General features: G+C 55.8%; 2 protein-coding genes across 7 annotated transcripts in view; one reads left to right on the top strand and one right to left on the bottom strand.

Annotated features, from left to right (window-relative positions):
* The first annotated feature begins 2,267 nt into the window (after positions 1-2,267).
* On the top strand, positions 2,268-22,000 carry KIF7 (kinesin family member 7). 6 transcript variants are annotated; one of them, XM_069560293.1, is made up of 19 exons: positions 2,268-2,426; positions 4,652-5,003; positions 6,438-6,638; positions 7,250-7,643; positions 7,899-8,418; positions 8,850-8,966; positions 9,611-9,838; positions 10,734-10,885; positions 11,291-11,406; positions 11,602-11,754; positions 13,093-13,295; positions 14,778-14,975; positions 15,319-15,444; positions 15,639-15,815; positions 17,126-17,341; positions 18,178-18,384; positions 18,539-18,737; positions 18,816-18,962; positions 19,174-22,000. In XM_069560293.1, the coding sequence occupies exons 2-19, from the start codon at positions 4,676-4,678 to the stop codon at positions 19,545-19,547; spliced, it is 4,056 nt and encodes a 1,351-aa protein (XP_069416394.1). In that variant the 5' UTR covers positions 2,268-2,426; positions 4,652-4,675; the 3' UTR covers positions 19,548-22,000. The 6 variants fall into 6 exon arrangements, with proteins under 6 accessions (XP_069416394.1, XP_069416393.1, XP_069416396.1 ...); XM_069560292.1 differs by having other exon boundaries at positions 2,282-2,430; XM_069560295.1 differs by having other exon boundaries at positions 2,336-2,430; positions 15,642-15,815.
* The window catches only part of TICRR (TOPBP1 interacting checkpoint and replication regulator), a 42,911-nt gene continuing 41,163 nt past the window's right edge, over positions 21,985-23,732 (bottom strand). The window contains exon 22 of the mRNA XM_069560289.1: positions 21,985-23,470. Coding sequence (XP_069416390.1) covers positions 23,358-23,470 — 113 coding nt within the window. The 3' untranslated portion in view covers positions 21,985-23,357. The remainder of the gene's footprint in view (positions 23,471-23,732) is intronic.

Genomic DNA, 23,732 nt, shown 5'->3' with positions numbered 1-23,732 from the left:
TCACAATCCACAGCACACTCAGCAGTTTCCTGGGGAGGGGGGATGTGGATCTGGCAAGTGAGGCCTTTAGAAGCTTAAGAGGCCTAAGAAGACAGAGTCCAGCGTAGCCCTGGCAGGGCCCCCACGGGCAGCTGTGGGAGACCTGGCCTCAGGCCTGATGGTGTAGATAGAAACACCCAGCTATCCTGGGCATCACTTGTCCACACCGCCTTCTTCCTGGAGTTCTGGAATCCACACTCCTTACTGTCTGTTCCTCCATAGCCCTGGGGCCCCTCCTGCCAGGAGAGCCATAGAAGTCAACACACCCACTGGCCAGACCCAGACCCCTCACCCTGTCCTGGATCCCAACCAGGGTGCTGGAACCAGCATATGGCACAGGACAGCCCAGGAGGCAAACAGCTTGTCCCCAAAATTCTGTTTTTATCATTAAACAGATAGCAAAGTGCTCTGAACCTGGCCCTGTCTTTCTGAATACTTTCTGGTGAGAAATGAGAAATGAAGCATCTCCTCTAAATGACAGAAATCTGCTTCATTAGCTCCAGGCTGGATGTGGGGCTTTTCTCCTGAGAGACATCAGTTTGGCTGGCCTTCCTGCTCATGTGGGTGTGATGGCTCACCCACACTCTGGACCTCAGGAAGACCTCCCCTTCATGCTGGGATGCCAAGGTCCCTCTCCAGAGAAATGCATTGTTCCCTCTCTTCTGTTGCAGCTCACAAAATGCACCTCCAACTGAATCACAGTTTTGGAGATGGAAAAACAGTCGTTACACTTAATAACATGCATTTATCATGGTTTTTTTTTTTCTTTTCTGTGTTAGGTCTTTCTTGTGGCTCTTGGGCTTCTCATTGCAGTGGCTTCTCTTGCCACAGGGCACAGGCTCTAGGGTGCTCGTGCTTAGTTGCTTCCCGGCGTGTGGGATCTTCCCAGACCAGAGATCGAATGCATGTCCATCAAACGCAGGCGGAGGATTCTTAACCACTGGACTACCAGGGAAGTCCTACAACTTGGGTTTTAATGCTCATTGTATTAAGCATAGTTTTCCTAAACATTGAAACTTGGTGGTATATTGGAGAAGACAAGAGTCAAATATGGCTTGAGTGATGGGGTGGATGGTGCGGGGCATGCTGGAAGAGATGTTTGAGGGTGGTTTCCTGGACAGCTCCTGCTCAGGAATATGCATGATGAGCCCCCTCTGCAGGACTTCCACTGACTGTTCACCCACAAAATTGCCTCCCCAACTGGAGAGGCTAAGAACTTAGTGGCAGCCCAGACCTCCCACTAGCCTCTTCTAGGGCCAGTTGTCCAGCCAGGAACCCAAGGCTGGGGGGCAGTGTGGTCCACCAGTGAATCCCATGCCCATTTCAAACTGGGGACTTATGAGCCAGAACTGTGGGGCCAGGATTTCTCAGGCCATCTTGCTCTCTGCCCAGCTTGCTAGAAGGCCTGAACAGGAGCTCCCTAGTGCTTTCATCCATCCACCCCTAGGTCACCCCAGCTCTGGGGCAGAGAAGGGGCCCAGGGATGACTTCCTGGTGTGAGTGCCCAAGGAGCAGCCAGGGCCTCTGCCACACCATCCCAATCCCGAATATCTCAGAGCGGATGAGTCCTTCTCGGCTTTAGAAGAGGTAGCGAAATCAGATAAAAACAAGGCTGGAGGCTTCCTGGGGTCTAGGAAGGGTGACCTTTGCTGAGCTTTGACGGGGCTTGGGGAGGGCTGCAATAGAAAGGAAGGGGAAAGGTCTCTGCGCCTGAATGTACAATCAAACTACAGTAGTTGGTTTTTAGTTAGTGTTAGTCTCTTAGTCGTGTCCGATTCTTCGCGACCCCATTATCTGTAACCCGCCAGGCTCCTCTGTCCATGGGATTTCCTAAGCAAGAATACTGGAGTGGGTTGCCATTTCCTTCTGCAGGAATTGATTTTTAGGGTACTGTTAACCGGAGTCTCAGGGTTAGAAAATGCTTGTGGAACGAAACAGTCTCCTAGTTAGTATTCATTTACCACTTGTTACAACTTGCATCATAAACCTAGATGCTCCGCTCCACCAGCTGGTGGGCTTTTCCAGCTCGGAAAATCCAGGCGGCCTTGTTGCTTGCTGTGTTCCAGCTTTAAGCGAGTAGATGCTAGTATCAGCGCGCAGCGCTCGCGACTCGGGGCGGTGCTGGGGGTCGCGGGGCCTGTGGTCCAGCCGTTCAGCCCAGGCCACGCCCGATCCCCCGCCCCTCCGGCCCCCGCTCCGCCCCGTCTGCGGACAGACTCCGCGGCGCCGCGCAGCCCGCGCCTCCGCCCCGGAGCGCCCAGGCGGGAGGAGTTGCGGATGAGGGGCGGGATGTTTTGGTGGGCGGGGGTCCCGGTGACGGCATCTGACCGCGCCGCGCTGGGGCTCCGAGCCTCAGTGTCCCGCGGGGAGACGACGCTCGCACCCTAGTAGGTTGATGTGGGCCGGGGAGGGGTGGAGGAGGGTGGGAGGGAGGAGGCGTGCGCTCGTCCCTTGCCTGTGCAGGCCTCGGTTGGGTGGCAGTAGGCGTCGGAACCCCGGAGACCCTTGACCGAGCACGAGGACCACTCCCTCCCTCCCCATTTTTGCTAACCTCCTCCAGGCCCCTCTCCGAGTGGACTGGAGACTCCCCTTCCTTAAGTCGGGGCCTGAGGCTGGCATTCCGGGCCTGGCCAGGAGGAGCGAGCACCCACGCTGCGAGAGTCGGGTTCGCCTTTGTAATCACTTTTCCCACTTTCCCGGAGCTCCTGTCCCGTGCCCGGCGCCTCCGACTCCGGAACCCTCGGTGTTGTCCGGGCGCCTTCGGTGCGCAGAGCACTGGGCCCCGAGCCCGGGCGCGGAGAAGCCGGGACCGCGGGGCTGGAAAAGCTGTGACTCAGGGATGCCCGAAGGCGCCTGTAGTATTGCGTGGCAGTTACCGCTGCTGCCCCAGGGCCGGACACCCAGCTGGGACTGTTGATTGAACGAACGAGCGAACGACTACAGGTGCCGAGAGAAGTAGTGAAAAATAAAGAGCTGTGACCCTCGGGGTGGGGGCGAGGAGTGGGCATGGGGAAAGTTCCCTTTCCCCATCTACTACTCACCAGCTACTCAGCGTCGGACCTTGTGCTGGGTACTGGAGATACACTGTGAAGGAGACAGGTGGGTCCCTGCCTCCCAGCCCCCAGTTTGGGAGGTGAGGGGAGACCAGTGGATAATCTGGCTTTTGCAAGGCAAGGGAGTGTTCAGTGGCTGATGGGAGAACTAGAGCGGTGGGTGTGGGTGGGTGAGTGGTGGGGGGCCACAGAGCAGACGCCCCTCTTTGGAGGGGAGGGCACTCCCTGAGGTGGCCCTGATAACAGCTGAGTGTGCTGCAGGCAGAGAAAGGTGAGGAAATGTGGGGTATTAGTGGGTAAGTCATCAAGGTAGGCAGGGTCCATTAAAAGTTGTTTTTCCTGTTAAGGTTTTGAATCTAGAGCATTAGGGAGCCCCTCTTGCCTGTTTGGGGGGCAGTTTAAGCAGGAGAGTGGTGTGGTCACATTTGCATTTTTGAAAGATGCCCCTGGTTGTCACATAGGAAGGTGCAGGGAGGCTGAAGCCAGTGAAGAGGTTGGTAAATATTCTGTCCAGTGAGCGGGATCCAGGCTTGGGTAATAGGATGGAGAGAAGCGGGTATACTTGATATTTACGAGATGGAATTGGCAGTATCTGGTGGTAGGGGCTTGGCCTCAAAGGATGTGCTGACTTTTTAAGAAGGTGGAGCAGGGAGTGTGAGGTGACAAAGGCAGTCAGTTCAGTCACTCACTCGTGTCCGACTCTTTGCAACCCCGTGGACTGCAGCACGCCAGGCTACCCTGTCCTTTGCTAACTCCCAGAACTTACTCAAACTCACATCCATTGAGTCAGTGATGCCATCCAACCATGTCAATCTTTCCCAGCATCAGGGTCTTTTCCAATGAGTCTTTTCCAGTTCTTCGCATCAGATGGCCAAAGTATTGGAGTTTCAGCTTCAGCATCAGTGCTTCCAATGAATATTCAGGACTGATTTCATTTAGGATTGACTGGTTGGATCTCCCTGCAGTCCAAAGGACTCTCAAGTCTTCTCCAACACTACAGTTCAAAAGCATCAATTCTTTGGCACTCAGCTTTCTTTATAGTCCAGTTCTCACGTCCATATACATGACTACTGGAAAAACCATAGCTTTGACTAGGCAGACCTTTGTTGGCAAAGTAATGTCTCTGCTTTTTAATACGCTGTCTAGGTTGGTCATAGGTTTTCTTCCAAGGAGCAAGTGTCTTTTAATTTCATGGCTACAGTCACCATCTGCAGTGATTTTGGATCCCAAGAAAATAAAGTCACTGTTTCCACTGTTTGCCCATCTATCTGCCATGAGGTGATGGGGGTCCCAGCGAGAACACAGATGCCCTTGGGTGTTGAGTGGAGGAGTTAGGGCCTCATTTTGTCAGTGATGGGAGCCGTGAAATGCTACCATGTAGGATTCTGTTGTGGCCCTTGCAGCATTCTGGGCATCAGGTTAGGGCACAGAGGATGTTTTGAATTTTGACCACCTTCCCTTTTAATCCCTCTAAGGTCAGGAGCTGCAGGAACTGGCTCCAGGTCACCTGCAAGGTGAGTCCGGGTGCTGATAGCTGGGGCCTTTTCCTCTCTCCGCAGGGCTGGGAGCATCAGTCTCTCAACATGGGGCTGGAGGCCCAGAGGCTGCCAGGGGCCGAGGAGGCCCCCGTGAGGGTGGCCCTTCGAGTGCGCCCACTCCTGCGCAAGGAGCTGCTGCACGGGCACCAGAGCTGCCTGACGGTGGAGCCGGGGCGCAGCCGGGTCACCCTGGGCCGAGACCGCCACTTTGGCTTCCACGTGGTGCTGGATGAGGACGCCGGGCAGGAGGCTGTGTACCAGGCCTGTGTGCAGCCCCTCCTCGAGGCTTTCTTTGAAGGCTTCAATGTCACCGTCTTTGCCTACGGTCAGACGGGCTCTGGGAAGACATACACCATGGGGGAGGCCAGTGTGGGTGAGTGACCTGGCTTGAGACCCCCTGTGTTCATTGAGGGGCCTCAAACATCTGAATTTCTGCCTCTGCCATATCCTGTTGAAGATGAGGAGGATGGAGGAGGGAGGGCGGGTTTCCTAAGTCAATCTGCAGCCCAGGGTAGGGTCAGCTGTGTCACTGGACTGGGTCGGGCAGGAAGAAGAGTCCTCGGAGGTTAGTGGCCCCCTCAAGTCCATAGAGATGGGATCATACTGTCTGGTTCTGGGGACCTCATGGGGAGGAAGGGCATGGGAAGTTGTCTTGTCTCTGGAGGTTGTCAAGACTGTTGTCAAGGGTCAGGATGGCAGGAAGGGAGACTGTCCTGGAAGAGACATGCTCTGGGGGCTGCATAACAGGGAAGCAGGCTGGTTCCATGAGGCTCTGGAGCAGAGTTTTGCAAGAGATGCTTTGGGCCAATTGAAGGGATTGCCCGCTTCTAAGGAGCATGATTTGAAAAGTGTACATGTTTGTTGTAGAAAATTAGGGAAATACAGAAAAGCACATCCACAGAAGACTTATTTGATAACTGCCTTTCCCGGTAGCTTAGATGGTAAAGAATCTGCCTGTAATGCAGGAGACCCAGGTTTGATCCCTGGGTTGAGAAGATCCCCTGGAGAAGGGGATAGCTACCCACTCCAGTATTCTTGCCTGGAGAATTCCATGGACAGTGGAGCCTGGTGGGCTGCAGTCTGTAGGGTTGCAAAGAGTTGGACACGACTGAGGGACTAACATTTTCACACTTTCTGATAATTGCCTTTCACTCACGCTGTTAGCATTCAGTTTTTCCTGGTGAAAATTTTTATACTTAAAAAAACATGGTACCAATGTACCATTCTTTTGTATCCTGTTTTATTTTCTTAACAATATATTAATATCATGAACATTTCTCTATATCATTAAGTATTATTCAAGCAAAAACTTTAATGGCTGCTTAGCATGCCATTGTGGATATAAGGTAATTTATTTAATCAGACCCCCTCTTGGATGTTGCAATGGACACTGAGGGTGTTTATGTTTTGTGTTTTTTTAAGTTATGAGGAAGAGTGTGTTCTGAACATCCTTTTATTACTTCCTTGGCATAAAGTTAGGGGCTTCTTTAGATAACTGAGTGTAGACTATGATAATGAGTCCCCAGGAGTCATCAAACAAAGGGTATCTGACTGTCTGGCAGGGGTGTAGTGGAGATGCTTACATCATGAAAGTGGTTGGTTGAACCTTGAGGGGTTGCTTCCAACTCTGAAATTCTGCCTGAGCACCCTGGAGCCTGGCCTGGCTGCCCAGCCCATGCTGGCCTCTGCCTCTACCTTCTCCGCACTGGAGCCCCACCCGCCAGCTTCTGGCAGGAGCCTCTGGGCCCCGTGGGCGCCATGTCCAGCTGAAAGCACCATGGTGGGTGGCCCTGCGGTGTCTCCCCAGCCTCCCTTCACGAGGACGAGCAGGGCATCATCCCTCGGGCCATGGCCGAGGCCTTCAAGCTGATTGATGAGAATGACCTGTTGGACTGTCTGGTGCACGTGTCCTACCTGGAAGTGTACAAGGAGGAGTTCCGAGACCTGCTGGAGGTGGGCACCGCCAGCCGGGACATCCAGCTCCGGGAGGACGATCGTGGGAATGTTGGTAAGAAACTCCTGGGTCCTCCTCTGGTTGGGAGTGGGGAACCTGGCTTGGGGAGGCTTCACCTGCTTAGGGTGGATACCCTATCTGGAGAGGGGTACCTCCTAACTAGGAAACTCAAGCTCTGGGAAGTTTTGCTTTCATTTCCCAGTCTCTGCTGAGTTCAGTATACACTGGTGTACCCAGAGTGAGTTCAGTACACACTGGTGTACCCGGAGTGAGAGTCACTGAGGTGGGCACAGGAGAAGCTGAAAAAAGTGAAAGTGTTAGTTGCTAAGTCATGTCTGACTCTTTGCAACCCCATGGACTGTAGCCCGCCAGGCTCCTCTGTCCATGAGATTCTCCAGGCAGGAATACTGGAGTAGGTTGCTGTGCCCTCCTCCAGGGGATCTTCCCAACCCAGGGATCGAACCCTGGTCTCCTGCATTGGAGGCAGATTCTTTACCACCTGAGCCACCAGGGAAGCTGCTGCTGCTGGGCAGGACCCCCTGGGCATGCAGAAGGGGCCCCTGAGTCAGGAAGAGCTCTAGAGGACCAGTCCTGCTCAGCCTGCCCTCCTAGCTGATCAGCCTCAGGCTGCCCTGCCTTGGGCTCACAGCCTTCTGTGCCCACAGTGCTGTGTGGGGTAAAGGAAGTGGATGTGGAGGGCCTGGACGAGGTGCTGAGCCTCCTGGAGATGGGGAACGCAGCACGGCACATGGGAGCCACACACTTCAACCGCCTCTCCAGCCGCTCCCACACCATCTTCACCGTGACCCTGGAGCAGCGGGGTCGTGCCCCCAGCCGCCTGCCCCGACCTGCGGCCGGCCAGCTGCTTGTCTCCAAGTTCCACTTTGTGGACTTGGCGGGCTCAGAGAGGGTGCTCAAGACAGGCAGCACAGGAGAGCGACTCAAGGAGAGCATCCAGATCAACAGCAGCCTCTTGGCGCTAGGCAACGTCATCAGTGCCCTGGGTGATCCCCAGCGCCGGGGCAGCCACATCCCTTACCGGGACTCCAAGATCACCAGGTGAGCTGCCGCTGCTGCTGGCCCAGTGAGAAGAGGCCCCATGAGCCCCATACTCTGTCCTGGCTCCTATCTGGCCTCTCTGGCTGGGGTGAGGTGACAAGAAATGGGTCCCCCTCTGATTTCTGGGCCACAGTCTACACCTGGTTGAAGCCTTGGGCCCACAGGGAGCCACACAGAGATTCAAACCCTCTTTGGGGTCTGAACTTCTGGCTGTGGCACTGTGGGGCCCCTGACACATGTCCCTGGTGCCCTCAGGATCCTCAAAGACTCCCTGGGCGGGAACGCCAAGACGATGATGATCGCCTGCATCAGCCCTTCCTCCTCCGACTTTGACGAGACCCTCAACACCCTCAACTATGCCAGCCGCGCCCAGAACATTCGCAACCGCGCCACTGTCAACTGGCGGCCTGAGGCTGAGCGGGGGCCCGAGGAGGCCGTGGCCAGCGCCCGGGGGCCGCCTAGGCATCGGTCGGAGACACGCATCATCCACCGGGGCCGGCGCGCCCTGGGCCCTGCCGCCGCCTCTGCCACGGCCACTGCCCGCCTGGGTGCCGAGTGCGCGCGTTACCGAGCCCGCACCGACGCCGCCTACAGCCTCCTGCGCGAGCTCCAGGCCGAGCCTGGGCTGCCCGGCGCTGCCGCCCGCAAGGTGCGCGACTGGCTGTGCGCCGTCGACGGCGAACGCAGCGCCCTGAGCTCCGCCTCCGGGCCCGACAGCGGCATCGAGAGCGCCTCTGCTGAGGAGCAGGCCACCCATGGACCCAGCGTGCGAAAGGTGACCAGGGGCCAGGGGTGGCCTGGGGGTGGGCGGGGGGCCAGGGAGGTGAGGAAGAAGGTTTTCCATGCTGGGATTCAGAGCCATTTCTGCTGATGACCTTTGATGTATCCTCAGGGTTTCCATCTGTTAAAGATAACAGGAGTATCTACCTCCTTTGGATGTAAGTTCTGAGGGTGTCATAAGTGCTGGTGAAGGCTAGTTCTTAATAATTGTGGTGGTGATATTACTGTTAATGAAAATATGATTAATAATGACAAGAGATAGCCCAGTGGCTTGTGGAGGGAACTGCAGGCCATGTCGGGTCTGGACCCCTTCCCAGTTACAGGCAGGCTTTGGAGCAGAGTAGCAAGCAGGGCCGGCGGGGTGACTCAGGGACAGGTAGGCTCGTCCTGACTGTCCCCCTGAAGCTGCGCTCCCTGCCCCACTAGGAGGATGAGGGGCCGCTGCAGCTGCTGGCCCTGCAGAGCCAAGTGGCCCGGCTGCAAGAGGAAAACCGAGACTTTCTGGCCGCTCTGGAGGACGCCATGGAGCAGTACAAACTTCAGGTGGGTGCCCCCTGCCACGGTGATGGTGGGGAGGGGAGACTTCTGCCGGGAGGTGAAACAGCTGTGTCGGAGTGAGAGGAGTGGATTCTGGCAGGTTGGGTAGGGGTGGGAGCAGAAGTGCAGAGGAATGGAACAGATTGGTGCAAGTGGGTGTGTGGGGCAAGTTGGAATTGGGACTGGAGAGGCAGCCCCATGAGACTCCTGAGCCCTGCTTTTCCTTTTGTGCAAAACCAGGTCAACGATGCTCCTGGTGCCCCCTGGTGGCAGTAAATGGCATGAATATGGAGGGAGTGATAGGGCAGGGTCGGTTCAGTCGGTCAGTCTGTCCGACTCTTTGCGACCCCATGGACTGCAGCACACCAGGCCTCCCTGTCCATCACCAACTCTCGGAGCCTGCTCAAACTCACGTCCATCGAGTCAGTGATGTGGCCGGTGGGAGAGTTTAAACCTGAGCTAATGTTCTGTGTATTTCAGAGGGACACCAAGAGGTGGTCAGAGGCATTTGGCCCTCCGTTTTAGCACAGAGAGGGCAGGGTGGTCTCAGGTGTGTTCTTCATTTTCGTGCACTTCTGCCTGTCAGCACCCCGGCTCCCCACCTCTCTCTCATGCACATCTCCCATCAGCACCTGGACCGTGTCTTGCAGAGTGACCGTCTTCGTGAGCAGCAGGAGGAGATGGCGGAGCTGCGACTGCGGCTGGAGCTGGTGCGGCCAGGCTGGGGGGCCCCAGGGATCTTGCAGGGCTTACCTCCGGGGTCTTTTGTGCCCCGGCCTCACACAGCCCCCCTGGGAGGTGCCCACACCCGTGTGCTGGGCATGGTTCCTCCCGTCTGCATTCCTGGAGATGAAGTTGGCCCTGAGAACTGGGGAGAGGTGAGAGGATGGCAAGGCTGGGTGTCTGCTGGTTGACCTGGGCAGGCTTAGGCAGGGGAGGGGCAATCCTGGGGAATGTGTCACTCACCTCGTGGTTTCATGGGACCAGCTATGAAATGCCCCTTTCTGGTGTTCCTGGAGGAATGGCCCAAATTTGGGTAGGGCCCCTCAGAAGGATCTGGTGCCATGGAGCATCCTTGGAGTAGGTGGAGATTGCTTGGAGTGAGGATTACAGAGGGAATTCTGGCTTCCAGTATGGAATGGAATGCTTGCCTGCCTCCAGGGGTGGGGAGCTCATCACCTCTGAAGTCCGCACACACACACACCATCTTTGGATGCCTTCCTCTGCAAGTTCAGTTTTCCATGAGCTCTGATCTCCTTGCGCTTGGTCTCGTTTCTAGTTCTGTCACTTGCGGCCTTTTGGACAAAGGCTGCTCCTGCATCTGCCTGAAAGCTCTGGGTCATCTGAGTTCTAAAGGCCAGAGGCACTGAGGGGTGGGAGGACGTGGGTTTGGAAGAAGCCTGTTACGGACTCCCCACCCCCGACTCTGGTGGGGCATTGTTGGCGAGATAAGACTTGCTGCAGATGACTTATATACACGGTGGAAAGGGGAGGTTTTCCCCTGAGGAGTGCTAGTTCAGCTGTGGGAGCTGGAGCAGGGTGGGGGTGGTGGGGGGCAAGAGAACAGGAGGAGTAGAGGAAGGAACAAGGAGGGGAGAAGTTTCTGCTTCAACTTGAGACTGGAAAGGCCTCTCAGATATCACTGGAGCTAGATCCTGAAGGTTAAGGTCGGGCTTGAAGAGCATGCAAGGTGGGCCGAAGACTGGCTTGGGGGAGATGGCTGATGGAGAAGGCCCCGGGAGCCTGTCCGGAAACCCTGGCATTCCCCAGCAGATAAAGAATGGCAGGGAGGCTGGAGCCAAGTTTCTGACAGAGGGAGACAGGCTGGGAAGTGGCTCTTCAGATGCATCAGAGGAAGAGGAAGGAGAAGAGGAAGAGGAGGGGGAGAAGGAGGGGCCGCCCCGACAGAGCCTGCACCGACGAAGGTGAGTGGGACCCGTGGCCCACCTGACAAGGACCGGCTCAGGGCCTCAGCTGGGCAAGAGGGGGACCCCATTGTAGTCTCAGGGTGCCCTTGCCTCCATCGGCCTGGCCAGCCCTTGGGGAGAGGAGGCCGGGGCTGTGGGCTTTGAATCAAGCGTTCTCGCTGGGGCGGGTGTGCTGAGGGATGGACCCGGCCTCCTGGTTCTCAGCCTCCAAGGTGGCCCTCAGTGCCTTGCACCCTCTCAGCTCAGCCTCTGGCGTCTGAGTTCTACCAGACAGACATCCTGGGGTCAAGGTGACGCTGGGATGATGGAAGGCCTGGGGTTCTCTCTTCCCCTCCGGGCCTGGGAGGTGGCTGGGCTGGGGCAGGGCTGGGGAGGGGTACAGACTCCCCTTCTGCCCTCCAGGAATGGGATTAGCAAGTGGAACCAGAGGATGGGGCCCTGCCCAGGGAGTCCACTCAACAGGAAGGGCCTAGAGCTTTGCCTGGAGGAGCTGGGTGCAGCTATCCCGGGACCCAGAGGTGAGTTGGGTGGGGCGCAGAGAGGGTCCTGACCCCTTTACCCACTCATGGTCCTGGACTGGCCACCCTAGAGAGTCCACATACCGTCCCTGGCTGCCCCTGGCCAGGGCATTCCTCCCCTTCCCTCCCTTCCGCCCACCCCCGCTTCCCCCACTATCTGTCGTGGCAGCCGCCCTGACCGTCAGCCTGTTACAGTGGTTAGTGGGAGCAAGGCCCTGGCTCAGCCCCACCAGGCCCCTGCGGCCATGGCCTCTGAGTGGCGACTGGCCCAAGCCCAGCAGAAGATCCGTGAGCTGGCCATCAACATCCGCATGAAGGAGGAGCTCATTGGCGAGCTGGTGCGCACAGGTGAGGGAGGGGATTTGGGCCAGGCCTCCCGCCTGAGGGTGGGTGGTTAGGAGCGGGGTCCAGATGTTTGCCCACTCAGCTTCTTCCAGATGGGTGGCCTTGAGCAGGTAGGATAACCGTTGTGTGCTCTGAAGTAGAGATAGTAACTGCACCTGTTTCATAGGTTGTTGGAATGAGTTAATTCAGATAAAATGCTTAGACTGGTTTTCAGGAAGCGTTTTTTCTTACTGTTATTAATCAGTTGCCTGCTGTGTGTCAGACACTGCACGGGCACAAACAGCGGTCCTGGGGAGCAAACAGCATCCCCCAGTCATAGTAGCACGTCTGCTACTGGTGACACAGGCGAGTGAGCAGGGGATGGTTTCAGGTGGTGACTGGTCAAGCTCTTTAATTTTAATAGCTATGAGTTTACTATGAAATGTATTGGGAACAGCTGCAGACAGACATGAGCGTCCCTACATACCCATCATTCAGATTTAGCATTTCCAAGCTTGGCCCACGTTTGCATCTCTCCCTTTTTTCCTTGCTGAAATTTTTTGTTTCTAACTTATTGTCTGTGCCGGATCTTTGCTTGCAACTTGCAAACTCATTAATAGCTGTGGCATGCTGGATCTAGCCCCCTGAACAGGGACCGAACCTGGGCCCCCTGAATTGGGAGCACAGAGTCTTAGCCATCGGACCACCAGGGAAGTCCTTTTTTTGCTGAAATATTCTGAAGCAAATCCGAGACTTCATGTCATTTCATTCCTGCACCTTTTAGTGTGCCTCTTTTTGGATATTTTAACCAAAATGCCATTAGCATATCTAACTAAACTGATGCCCTCACAGTGCTCTGAACAGAAGCAGTTCTTCAGCAGTGTCTGTGTGCAGCTCTGGGCTTGTCTACACATTTGCTCATTAGGTCTCTGAAATCTCCCTTCTCTCACCTTTTCACAGTCATCCTGTAGAATGTTCCAGATCCCAGATATTCTGGGTTTGCCTCTTAGCTTCCTTATGGTGTCATTTAGCTTGTTACTTTGTCCTGTCTCCTACAAATGGAAGTTAGTTCTAGAGGCTTAGTTGTATGCTGCTTCAAGTTACATATTTATTTTAGCATGTGTTAGGTAACAGGAAAACTAGTTAACCTGTATTTTCTCTGGGTCACTGCTATGGAAAAGGCTATTTTAAAAAATAAGTCAAATTAAAGAGAAGTAGTAAATGGTCACAGTACTGGAGGGTGCAGTCATCATGAAATCCTTGTAGGTGCCGGGGACTGACAGGTCTGGGAAAGCTACTAGGGAGGAGCTGCGATGCTTCAAGGAGGGGTCTCCGGTGCTAACTGCACCCCGGTTCTTCCAGGGAAGGCCGCCCAGGCCCTGAACCGTCAGCACAGCCAGCGCATCCAGGAGCTGGAGCGGGAGGCGGAGCGGGTGCGGGCCGAGCTGAGCGAGGGCCAGAGGCAGCTGCGGGAGCTCGAGGGCAGGGAGCCCCAGGACGCCGGTGAGCGCTCGCAGCTCCAGGAGTTCCGCAAGAGGGTTGCCGCCGCTCAGAACCAAGTGCAGGTCAGTGTCAGGACCCCGGGTGTGGTGGCTGCAGCCTCGCAGGCTGGGGTCCTGGGATCAAGGCATGAGTGAGCCCCAGAGCGCACGCCCACTGTGGAACCAGGGGTTGCCCCAGCCCTGGCTGGTGGTGCGAATGCCCTCCTGGCCTTCCACAGTGAGGCTGGTATTAGGTAGGAGCTGGCAGTGCTGGGGATCTTTGAACACAGCAGAGGCAGAGGCAGGGAGGTGGGCCCTGCCTGAAGGTCACCTCAGGAGGCCAGCGAGGATGAGGCAAGGGTATGGGAAGGAACCGACCCTCCCTCCTGTAGCCCTCCCCTCCCTCCATCTACCCTTCCAGCGGTCTGTTCATCCATCCCTCCAGTCCATCATCCCTCTGTCCATCCACCCACCAGTCCAAGTGCCTGTCTAATCCAGCCGTCCAGTTATCCCTTTATCAGTTGAGTGACTATTTATGTGCCTGTTCGTTTGTCTTTCTATTTCTGTTTATCGATCCTTGCATTGTCTGTTCATCCTGTTTTTTACTTTTTTTAAAAAAATGTTTTTTATTTGGCTGCACTGGGTCTTAGTTGCAGCATGCGGGATCTTTAGGTGTCACACAGGATCCTTTTAGTTGTAGGCATGTGGGATCTTGTTCCCTTGCTGCTGCTGCTGCTAAGTCACTTCAGTCGTGTCTGACTGTGCGACCATAGACGGCAGCCCACCAGGCTCCGCCGTCCCTGGGATTCTCCAGGCAAGAACACTGGAGTGGGTTGCCATTTCCCTCTCCAATGCATGAAAGTGAAAAGTGAAGGTGAAGTCGCTCAGTCGCGTCCAACTCTTTGCGACCCCATGGACTGCAGCCCACCAGGCTCCTCCATCCATGGGATTTTCCAGGCAAGAGTGCTGGAGTGGGGTGCCATTGCCTTCTCCGCTAGTTCCCTTGAGCAGGGATCAAACCCAGGCCCCCTGCTTTGGGAGCTCAGAGTCTTAGCCATGGACCAGCAGGGAAGTCCCCCGTTTTTTGCCTTTATATGATCGCATCATCTGTCCACCCACCCTTCCATCCATTCATCTTTGCACCTGTCCATCCACTACAGTAGAGTGATTAAGAGCGAAGGTTCAGGAGCCTTGACTGCTTGCGTTTGAATCCCAGCTCTGCCATGTACTAGCTGTGGGTCCTGGGTCAAGTTTCCTAACCTCTCTGCATCTCAGTTCCCTAATCTGTTAAGTAGGAAAGCTTTAAAGTTGTTTCGTAGGGTTCTAAGGATCCCTTAATATACTGAGAGCACTTGGTGTACTGTGTGGTATGTAGTAAATGTCACAGTATTTTGACATTTTTATAATTTGCTATTTTTATTAGTCTATTGTCCATTGGCCTGTCTTCCCTTTTGTCTGTCCCTCTTCATCGTCCTTCTGTCCTGCCTGTCCTTGTTGAGTGCCAGGCGCCATGCCCGGCTCTTGGCAGCTGTTATGAGCAGCCCAGTGGAAGCTGTGTTGGTCCAGGTACTGAAGGAGAAGAAGCAGGCGACGGAGCGGCTGGCATCACTGTCGGCCCAGAGCGAGAAGCGGCTGCAGGAGCTGGAGAGGAACGTGCAGCTCATGCGGCAGCAGCAGGGGCAGCTGCAGAGGCGGCTTCGCGAGGAGACAGAGCAGAAGCGACGCCTGGAGACGGAGATGAACAAGCGGCAGCACCGTGTCAAGGTCGGGTGCTTGGCTGGCGGGGTGCCTGCGTCCCAGCCAGGAGGCCGAGGGGAGCGCGTACCGCCACGTGACTGTAAAAGGCTGGTCACATGGCCTCCCTGAGTTTGTTTCTTCACTTGAAAGTGAGAATTAGAGGAAACTCAGGGCTAGGGTGAGAATTCAGTGAGATGAACCAGCTAAGGGGTCCAGCAATCTTGTGTTTGCGAGGCTGGGGGGTGCTGGGCAGGGTTGTCTTGGGAGCAGGACAGGCACTCCTGTGGGCTTTGGGGATCGCGGGCTCTGGGAGGACACTGGTACCCCACAGGGCCCTGCCCACCGGACTCACCCTGAACTTCATGCCCAGGAGCTGGAGCTGAGGCACGAGCAGCAGCAGAAAATCCTAAAGATCAAGACAGAAGAGATCGCGGCATTTCAGAGGAAGCGGCGCAGCGGCAGCAACGGCTGTGTGGTCAGCCTGGAGCAGCAGCAGGTGGGGTCCGGGCTGAACTGCACCCCCGGGTCACCCGTAGCCTGCCCGGGCAGCCTGGCCGGTTGCTAGAGTGCCCTGCGGGGTCAGCCGGTGGGCACGCCATTCTACCCCTCTGAGCCGGGTGGCCATCCACACCACCCATGTGGCCAGAGGGGAGAGCTGAATTCCTTCTCGCCTCCCCCGCTGTCCCTCAGAAGATTGAGGAGCAGAAGAAGTGGCTGGACCAGGAAATGGAGAAGGTCCTGCAGCAGCGGCGGGCGCTGGAGGAGCTGGGGGAGGAGCTCCACAAGCGGGAGGCCATCCTGGCCAAGAAGGAGGCCCTGATGCAGGAGAAGACAGGGCTGGAGAGCAAGCGGCTGCGGTCCAGCCAGGTGAGGGCCGGCCAGGTGAGATCCTGCCAGGTGAGGCCCGGCCAGGTGAGGGCCAGCCAGGTGAGATCCTGCCGGGTGAGATCCGGCCAGGTGAGGCCCGGCCAGGTGAGGGCCAGCCAGGTGAGATCCTGCTGGGTGAGATCCGGCCGGGTGAGGCCCGGCCGGGTGAGATCCAGCCAGATGAGGGCCAGCCAGGTGAGATCCTGCCGGGTGAGGCCTGGCCAGGTGAGGGCCAGCCAGGTGAGATCCAGCCAGGTGAGGCCTGGCCAGGTGAGGGCCAGCCAGGTGAGATCCTGCCGGGTGAGATCCAGCCGGGTGAGGCCCTGCCTGGTGAGGCCCGGCCGGGTGAGATGCCATCAGATAAGGTCCTTCCAAGTGAGATGTCTCCAGCTGGCAATGCTGCCGGGTGAGCTCTAGACGGATGAGGCTCTTCTAGGTGGTGCCCCTGCCAGGTGAGTTCCAGCCAGGCCTCTGTCCTCCTGGGCTCTACCCTGTGCATCTTCAGAGTGTCTGATGCAGGCTCTGATGTGTGGGTAGAAGAGCCTCTCCAGGTATCTACCCCCAATGCACTGTACCTCATTACCTACCTGCTCTGTGCAGGCAGAACGAGGAACCACAGGTATAGAGAGGTCGTTTGGCCAGAGAGAAAGAGATTTCACTGGGATTGGAGGCAGTTGCACCTGCCCCCACCCACCCAGCTCCACTTGGCTTCGTTGCTCCCTCTTGAGTAGCAAGTTTCGGAGCCAAATTTCCTCCTCTCAGATGGAACCAGTGTTGCCCTGAGGATTAGAGAAGGAGTCTGTCACTTCACACAGAGCCCAGAGCTGTCCCAGGAGCCAGTGCTTAGGCTAGACGCCCACAGGGTTCCAGACCCTCTTCTGCTGTCATGGAGTCCTAGAGCGTTTCAGCTGGATTTTCTGGAATGTCCCTTGGCCATTAGAACCCTCACTTCCTTCCACATTAGGTTCCCCAAGGGCCTTTGGGGTTTGGCCACTAACCCCCCATCCTTCCCATCACCAGCTGGAGTCAGGTCATCTCAGTGACAGGCCACCACCACCCTGCTCTGCCTTTGCCCATGTTGCTCCTCTTGTCCTTAGCTTTTCTGTGTCCTCCTTCCGGGCCGTCTCTGGGGGCCCCTCTTCAGAGGCTCAGGTCCCCTAGGCCCCCACTCCCCAGCTTGTACAGAACCGAGTCAGGCCTCCTGCTGGACAGCACACCTCCTTAGCCTCCGTGGCAGGGCTGGCCTGTCCTGTGGCCCCTGGGAGGGTGAGGCCTGCCCCTTCCCTCATCGCCGGTGGTGCCGCCCCCAGGCCCTCAACGAGGACATTGTGCGAGTGTCCAGCCGGCTGGAGCATCTCGAGAAGGAGCTGTCCGAGAAGAGCGGGCAGCTGCGGCAGGGCAGTGCCCAGAGCCAGCAGCAGATCCGTGGGGAGATTGACGCGCTGCGCCAGGAGAAGGACTCACTGCTGAAACAGCGGCTGGAGATCGACAGCAAGCTGAGGCAGGGCAGCCTGCTCTCGCCTGAGGTGCGCCCTGCGGGCCAGCCCGGCCACCTGCTCCCCTCCACCCCTGGCCCCGGCTCTCTGCTGGGTGTGGGCCTCCCTGCTTCGGGACACACATCCCTCCCGGGTGTCAGTCCCCACAGAAGGTACAGGACTAGCCCTCCCGCCGCTGGTCCAGCCCCCAGGCCTGGGACACACAGCTGGGCCTCGCTGCCCTCGGTTGCCCCAGCTGGACTTGGGACTCGTCCTGTGTCCTGCATCACGTTGACCTCAGGCGTATAGCACATGCTCACACCTCTCAACTCCCAACATGGGACGCGAGTCGGGACCATGTCAGCACACCTCACAGCCAGGTTTGCCCTCCTGCCAGCAGAGAGAGCTTGTGTTAGAGAAATGGAGCCCCGGGGACTTACCTGGCAGTCTAGTGGTTAAGACTGTGTTTCCATTGCACGGGGCGTAGGTTTGATCCCTGGTTGGGGAACTAAGATCCCACATGTTGCATGGTGTAACCAAAAAGTTAAAATTTAAAAGAAGGGGAAATGGACCCCAGCAGACCCTGGGTGCCACTACAGCCCCACCACACCTTCCCTTTAGATCAGGGTCTCCCAAGCACAGGTCACTCCAGAGGCTGTGAGCTTCAGAGAGCAGCCTCCTAGTGGAGCCCCGGCCTCTCCCACCCGAGCTGAGGCTGAGATGGATGTGCCCCTGCTACTGCTGCAGTGGGCAGGGCGCCTCTGGCTCTGAGGACAGCAGGCGCATAAGGGCTGGGTTGTGGCTGCATGTGGCCGTCATGACTCTGCCCAGGACCTCAGTGTTCAGGGGGCAGGTGTCCCCCTCCACCCGTCCCCGTGTCCCCGCAGGAGGAGCGGACGCTGTTCCAGCTGGATGAGGCCATTGAGGCCCTGGACGCCGCCATCGAGTACAAGAACGAGGCCATCACGTGCCGCCAGCGGGTGCTGCGGGCCTCGGCCTCCTTGCTGTCCCAGTGTGAGATGAACCTCATGGCCAAGCTCAGCTACCTCTCGTCCTCAGAGACGCGAGCCCTGCTCTGCAAGTACTTCGACAAGGTGGGTCACGGAGCTTGCAGACCGCCGCCTCCACCGGGGTGGGGGGAGGTGGACGACGCGGGCGGTGGGCCGGCCACATGCCTGCTGCCCCTGTGTGAACAGTCCCGGGTGAAGGGAGCTGGCGCCGGGGGCTGAGCCTGGCTGTTGGGGACAGGTGGTGACGCTCCGCGAGGAGCAGCACCAGCAGCAGGTGGCCTTCTCGGAGCTCGAGTTGCAGCTGGAGGAGCAGCAGAGGCTGGTGTACTGGCTGGAGGCGGCCCTGGAGCGGCAGCGCCTGGAGATGGACCGCCAGCTGACCCTGCAGCAGAGGGGACATGAGCAGCACGTGCAGCTGCTGCTGCAGCAGAGCCGAGGTGGGGCCCGGGCCCGCCGCGGGGGCCGCCGCCTGCCCCGCAGCGCCTCACCACCTCCTCCTGCCTTTTTCCCTCCAGACCATCTTGGCGAAGGGCTGGCGGACAGCAGGAGGCAGTACGAGGCCAGAATCCAAGCTCTGGAGAAGGAGCTGGGCCGCCACGTGCGGCTGAACCAGGAGCTGAAGCAGAAGCTCAGTAGCCTGAGTGCCGCCGGCCAGAGCAGGGGTAATTGCTGCGTGCCGTCACCAGGCCGGCCGGGGCTCAGCCCTGATGCCAGGTCTTCTTTGTTCTGGGCAAAGCTTAGAAACCACTCTGCCTTCAGCTCTTGGGTCATTTCACATGTTGTTGATTGCACGAGGGTGTTGGAAGAAGGCTAGGGCTTCAGGAAGGGGTGGCTGGCTACCTCCATTTCTGACAAGAATGTTGTTATTGCCAGTGATGGGTGGGGAGAAGAGGACCCTGTGCCTGGAGAACAGACAAGCCCCTGGAAGCGAGGATGAGCTCTTCCCAGCGCCTGAGCCTCTCTGGCAGCCCACCGGCACGGACGGGGCCCCCCGCCCACGGGAGGAGATGCGGGACTTGGTCCATGCCCCGTTACCGTTGACGTGGAAACGCTCGAGCCTGTGCAGTGAGGAGCAGGGCTCCCCTGAGGAGCTGCGGCAGCGGGAGGCCGCTGAGCCCCCAGTGGGACGGGTGCTGCCTGTGGGCGAGGCGGGTCTGCCCTGGAACCTCGGGCCCTTGGCCAAGCCCCGGCGGGAACTGCGGAGGGTCAGCCCAGGGATGATCGACGTCAGGAAAAACCCCCTGTAGGCACACCTGGGAGATTCGGGGCCTGCCCAAAGGTGTGGTGTTGACGCTCCCTTCTGTGAAGGAGTCCTTACCTCAAGCTCTAAATCAGGTCCTGATCTTTCTTGTTAGTCAACAAATTCGGGCCACTGCCCAGAACTGGACTTGAATCACTTGTTTAAAAAAGGTGAACATTTCTACCAGTCGCTTCCTTTAGGATGCAGCACCCAGTTGCCATGTTTTGGCTTTTTTTTAATACAGTTTTTAAAATTTTATAGTGATTTATAGCATTGTTAGTTTCAGATGGGAAGCAGAATGTTTATACACGTGCATATGTGCACTTTTTCCGATTCTTTTCTCATGTAGCTTACTACAGGTTTTTGAGTAGAGCTCTTTTGCTGTACAGTAGGTCCTTGTTGGTTATCTATTTTATATATAATAGTGTGTACATCGACTGAGCTACAAGGGAAGCCCAAGTGTGTACATGTTAATCCCAAACTCCTGATTTATCCCTCCCCTTCCCTTTCCCCTTTGGTAACCATAAGTTTGTTTTCAGAGTCTATGAGTTTGTTTCTGTGAATAAGTTCATCTGTATTTTTTGAGAGTCCACATATAGTGACATCACATATTTGTCTGATTCACTTCACGCAGTATGATAACTTCTAGGTCCGTGTTGCTGCAAATGGCATTCATTTTTTACAGCTGAGTAATATTCCAGTGTGTATATGTACCATGTTTGTACCTGTTTCTCTGCTGATGGAAATTTAGGTGGCTTCCATGTCTTAGCTAGTGTAAATAGTACTGCAGTGAACACTGGAATGCGTGTATTTATCTTTTCAAACTATAGTTTTCCCCAGATACATGCCTAGGGGTAGGATTGCTGGATCATAAGGTAGTTCTGTTTTTAGTTTAAGGAACCTCCATACTGTTCTCCATAATGGTTGTACCAGCTTACATTCCCACTGACAGTGCAAGAGGGTTCTCTTCTCTCCACACCCTCGGCAGCATTTACTGTTTGCAGACTTTCTGATGATGGCCATTCTGACTGGTGTGAGGTGACGCCTTATAGTTTTGATTTGCGTTTCTGTAATACCTAGCGATGTTGAACATCTTTTCGTGTTTTCTGGCCACCTGTATGTCTTTGGAGAAATGTCTATTTAGTTTTTCTGCCAACCCAATTTTTTGATGGGGTTGTCTTTTTTTTTAATGCAGAGCTGCATGAGCTATTTGTGTATTTTGAAGATTAAGCCCTTGTCAGTTGCTTCATTTACAAATATTTTCTCCCATTCTGTGGGTTGTCTTTGTTTTGTTTGTGGTCTCCTTTGCTGTGCAAAAGTTTTTAATTAGGTACCATTTATTTTTATCATCCTGGGAGGTGGATCTAAAAAGATGCTGCTGTGATCTGTGTTGAAGAATGTTCTGCCTGTGCTTTCCTCTAAGAGTTTTACAGAACACAGGCCATCACCTCGATGTTCTGCCCATCTCCACTTCACTTAGCTGTTCTTCCGCAGTTTTATGATCTTGTTCCTTCATCTGGAACTATTTCTGTGCCATATCCTTTTGTCTAATTTTGTGTTTGTGGTCTCCGTTCTTCAGGCTGCAGGATTGCAGTTGGTGTCTGCCCCCTGGTGGATGAGGCCAGTCTAAGAGGCTTGTGCAGGCTTCCCATGGGGGACTGGTGCCTGCCCACTGGTGGGTGGAGTGGGGTTGTCCCCCTGCCTGTAGAGGGGTGTTTGTAGGCGGCTGCTGGCTCCTGTTTTAGGCAGCCTGTGTGCTGAGGGGAGGCACTGTTTCTACTCTGTTGGTTTGGGCTGAGGCGTGCCAGCACTGGAGCCGGCAGGCTGTCAGGTGGGGCCAGGTCTTGGTGCAAAAGCGGTGACCTCCAGAACCCACACCAGTGAGTATTTTCTGAGGTGTCTGCCACCTGTGTCCTTGTCCCCATGGTGAGCCACAGCCAATTCCTGCCTCCCCAGGAGACCCTCCAAGACCTGCAGGTAGGTCTGGTTCAGGCTCTAATGGAGTCACGGCTCTGCCCTGGGCACCAGTGCTCATGAAACCTCGTGTGTGCCCTCAAGAGTGGAGTCTGTCTCCCCCGTCTCCCCCAGCCCTGTGGAGCTCCTGCACTCAAGCCAGATGCTCCTCCCTCCGATGCCAGACCCCCAGGCTGAGAGCCTAACGTGAGCTCAGAACTCGCTCCTGTGGGAGAACTTGAGCAGGTGTGGGATTTGATCACATCGTGAAAGCGGCCCTCCTGTCTTGTGGTTCTTCTTGGTCTTTGGGTGTAGAGTGTCTTTTTTGGTAGGTTCAAGCCTTTTTGTTGATGGCTGTGCAGCAGTTGTGGTTTTGGTGTTTGCGAGAGGAGACGAGCTCAAGTCCTTCTGCTCCCCCGTCCTGTCTCTCTCTCTGCCACCTTTTGGCTTGAGTTTCAGAAAACCGTTTTATAATAAATGAAAATAACCTCTGGAGGGAATAAACAATGGGTTTTATTTATAAGATCATAGTAGGACTCAGATTTGGAAATACAACAGGCTTGAAAGCTTTTCAGAGACCGTGAAATGGTTCTGAATCAGCTCTGTTAGCCAAGGCCCTTGCCTGGACTTGATAGCCAGCTGGGCAGCGGGGTGCCCTGGACCATGACCCTGCTCCATGACTAAGGTGAGTTTCCCTGTGAAGGACAGGAACCGTGCTGGGGACTGGCCGGCTCCCAGGGCAGACCTTGAGATATGGCTGCTCTGGAAACCACTAGAGCTGGACTGTGGTCAAATTTAACCTCAGGCCGGAATGTTACACAGAAATGCACCAAATGCTAAATAGCTAGAGATGATTTTATTGTTACACAGGGAATGCAAACCTATCTACCCCTGTAACTCAGCCTTCTGTTTTGTGCATGCTGCTTCCAAGTGCTGCCTCTGTCTTGGGATCCTGGCCTTATAGCAACTGGAGGGACTGACGTAGGGGTCCTTCTCCCATTTTGCAGGTGACAGAGTGTTCTGAATTTGCCATGGTCACTGTTGACATGGGGCTGGAATGGGATCCTGCCTTACAGTTCCTTGTCTGATTCTGGACACCCAGGCTGCCACTGAGTTATACTACCAGCTATACCACCTCATATGGAGAAGGCAATGGCACCCCACTCCAGTACTCTTGCCTGGAAAATCCCATGGACAGAGGAGCCTGGTAGGCTGCAGTCCATGAGGTCGCTAAGAGTCGAACATGACTGGGCGACCTCAATTTCACTTTTCACTTTCATGCATTAGAGAAGGAAATGGCAACCCACTCCAGTGTTCTTGCCTGGAGAATCCCAGGGATGGGGGAGCCTGGTAGGCTGCTGTCTATGGGGGTCACACAGTTGAACATGACTGAAGCGACTTAGCAGCAGCATACCACCTCACTAAGGCCAGGCAGGTGTGGTGGACTAGGGCTGGGCGGATTCCAAAGTGGGGATTTGAAAACTTGAAGGCATTCTACTGGGACTCTGAAAGCTGATCCTGGTAAAAGAGGCTTGGGACCAGGCCACCAGTTTCTTTCTGCCCGTGGGGACCTGGCTGGCCTCACCTTCATGTTTTAAGTTTCCTCTGTTCCATTAAGCCCTGGTTATTCCTGTTTTTGTGCAGCAAGCTGAGGGTTACATATGAGGAGTGGACCACAGGGCCCTGGCTCAGATGGACCAGGTTTCTGGGTACATGACTAAGAATGCGTTTATTCTGCACGTCTGGAATTCCGTGCGTGTCCAGAGAAAACTGCTCTCAGAGCACTTTTGTGAGGAAGTGCAGTGGCTCTGGGCAAAGTCGGTAGTGTTTGTAGTTATACATCCCCCAGGCGGTTCCATCCTAACTAGCTAAGCAGCTTCTTCCGTGAGTAAGTTCTGCCAATAGGGCGTCTCCTGGAGAATGCTCGGCTGAAAGGAGAGTCTTCTGCCGTGGGGGAAAATACATCCACATCCTCATCTAGAAAAAGGTGGAAAGACTTAGCATGCAGGACGTAACCGAGAACACAACAGAGCAAAGTGGGCTTGACCTGCAGAGGGTTACGCATGAAGATGGACTTAAGAAAACCAACATTGCTTGTAGGCGCTCTCACCCGTGGAAGCATTCGTTACCCACAGTTTCATCAGGCCCTCTACTCTTAATGTAAGCACTGAGCAAATGGCAACAAGTAACTGAAAATGCAGAAAACCTGTGGCGCTCCAGTTTTCTGCACCTTCTTTTT

This window comes from Ovis canadensis, chromosome 18 (genome assembly GCF_042477335.2).
Source record: "Ovis canadensis isolate MfBH-ARS-UI-01 breed Bighorn chromosome 18, ARS-UI_OviCan_v2, whole genome shotgun sequence".
NCBI classification, from domain to species: domain Eukaryota; kingdom Metazoa; phylum Chordata; class Mammalia; order Artiodactyla; family Bovidae; genus Ovis; species Ovis canadensis.
Note: the sequence above shows the minus strand (reverse complement) of the source record. Positions and strands in the feature narration are given on the sequence as shown.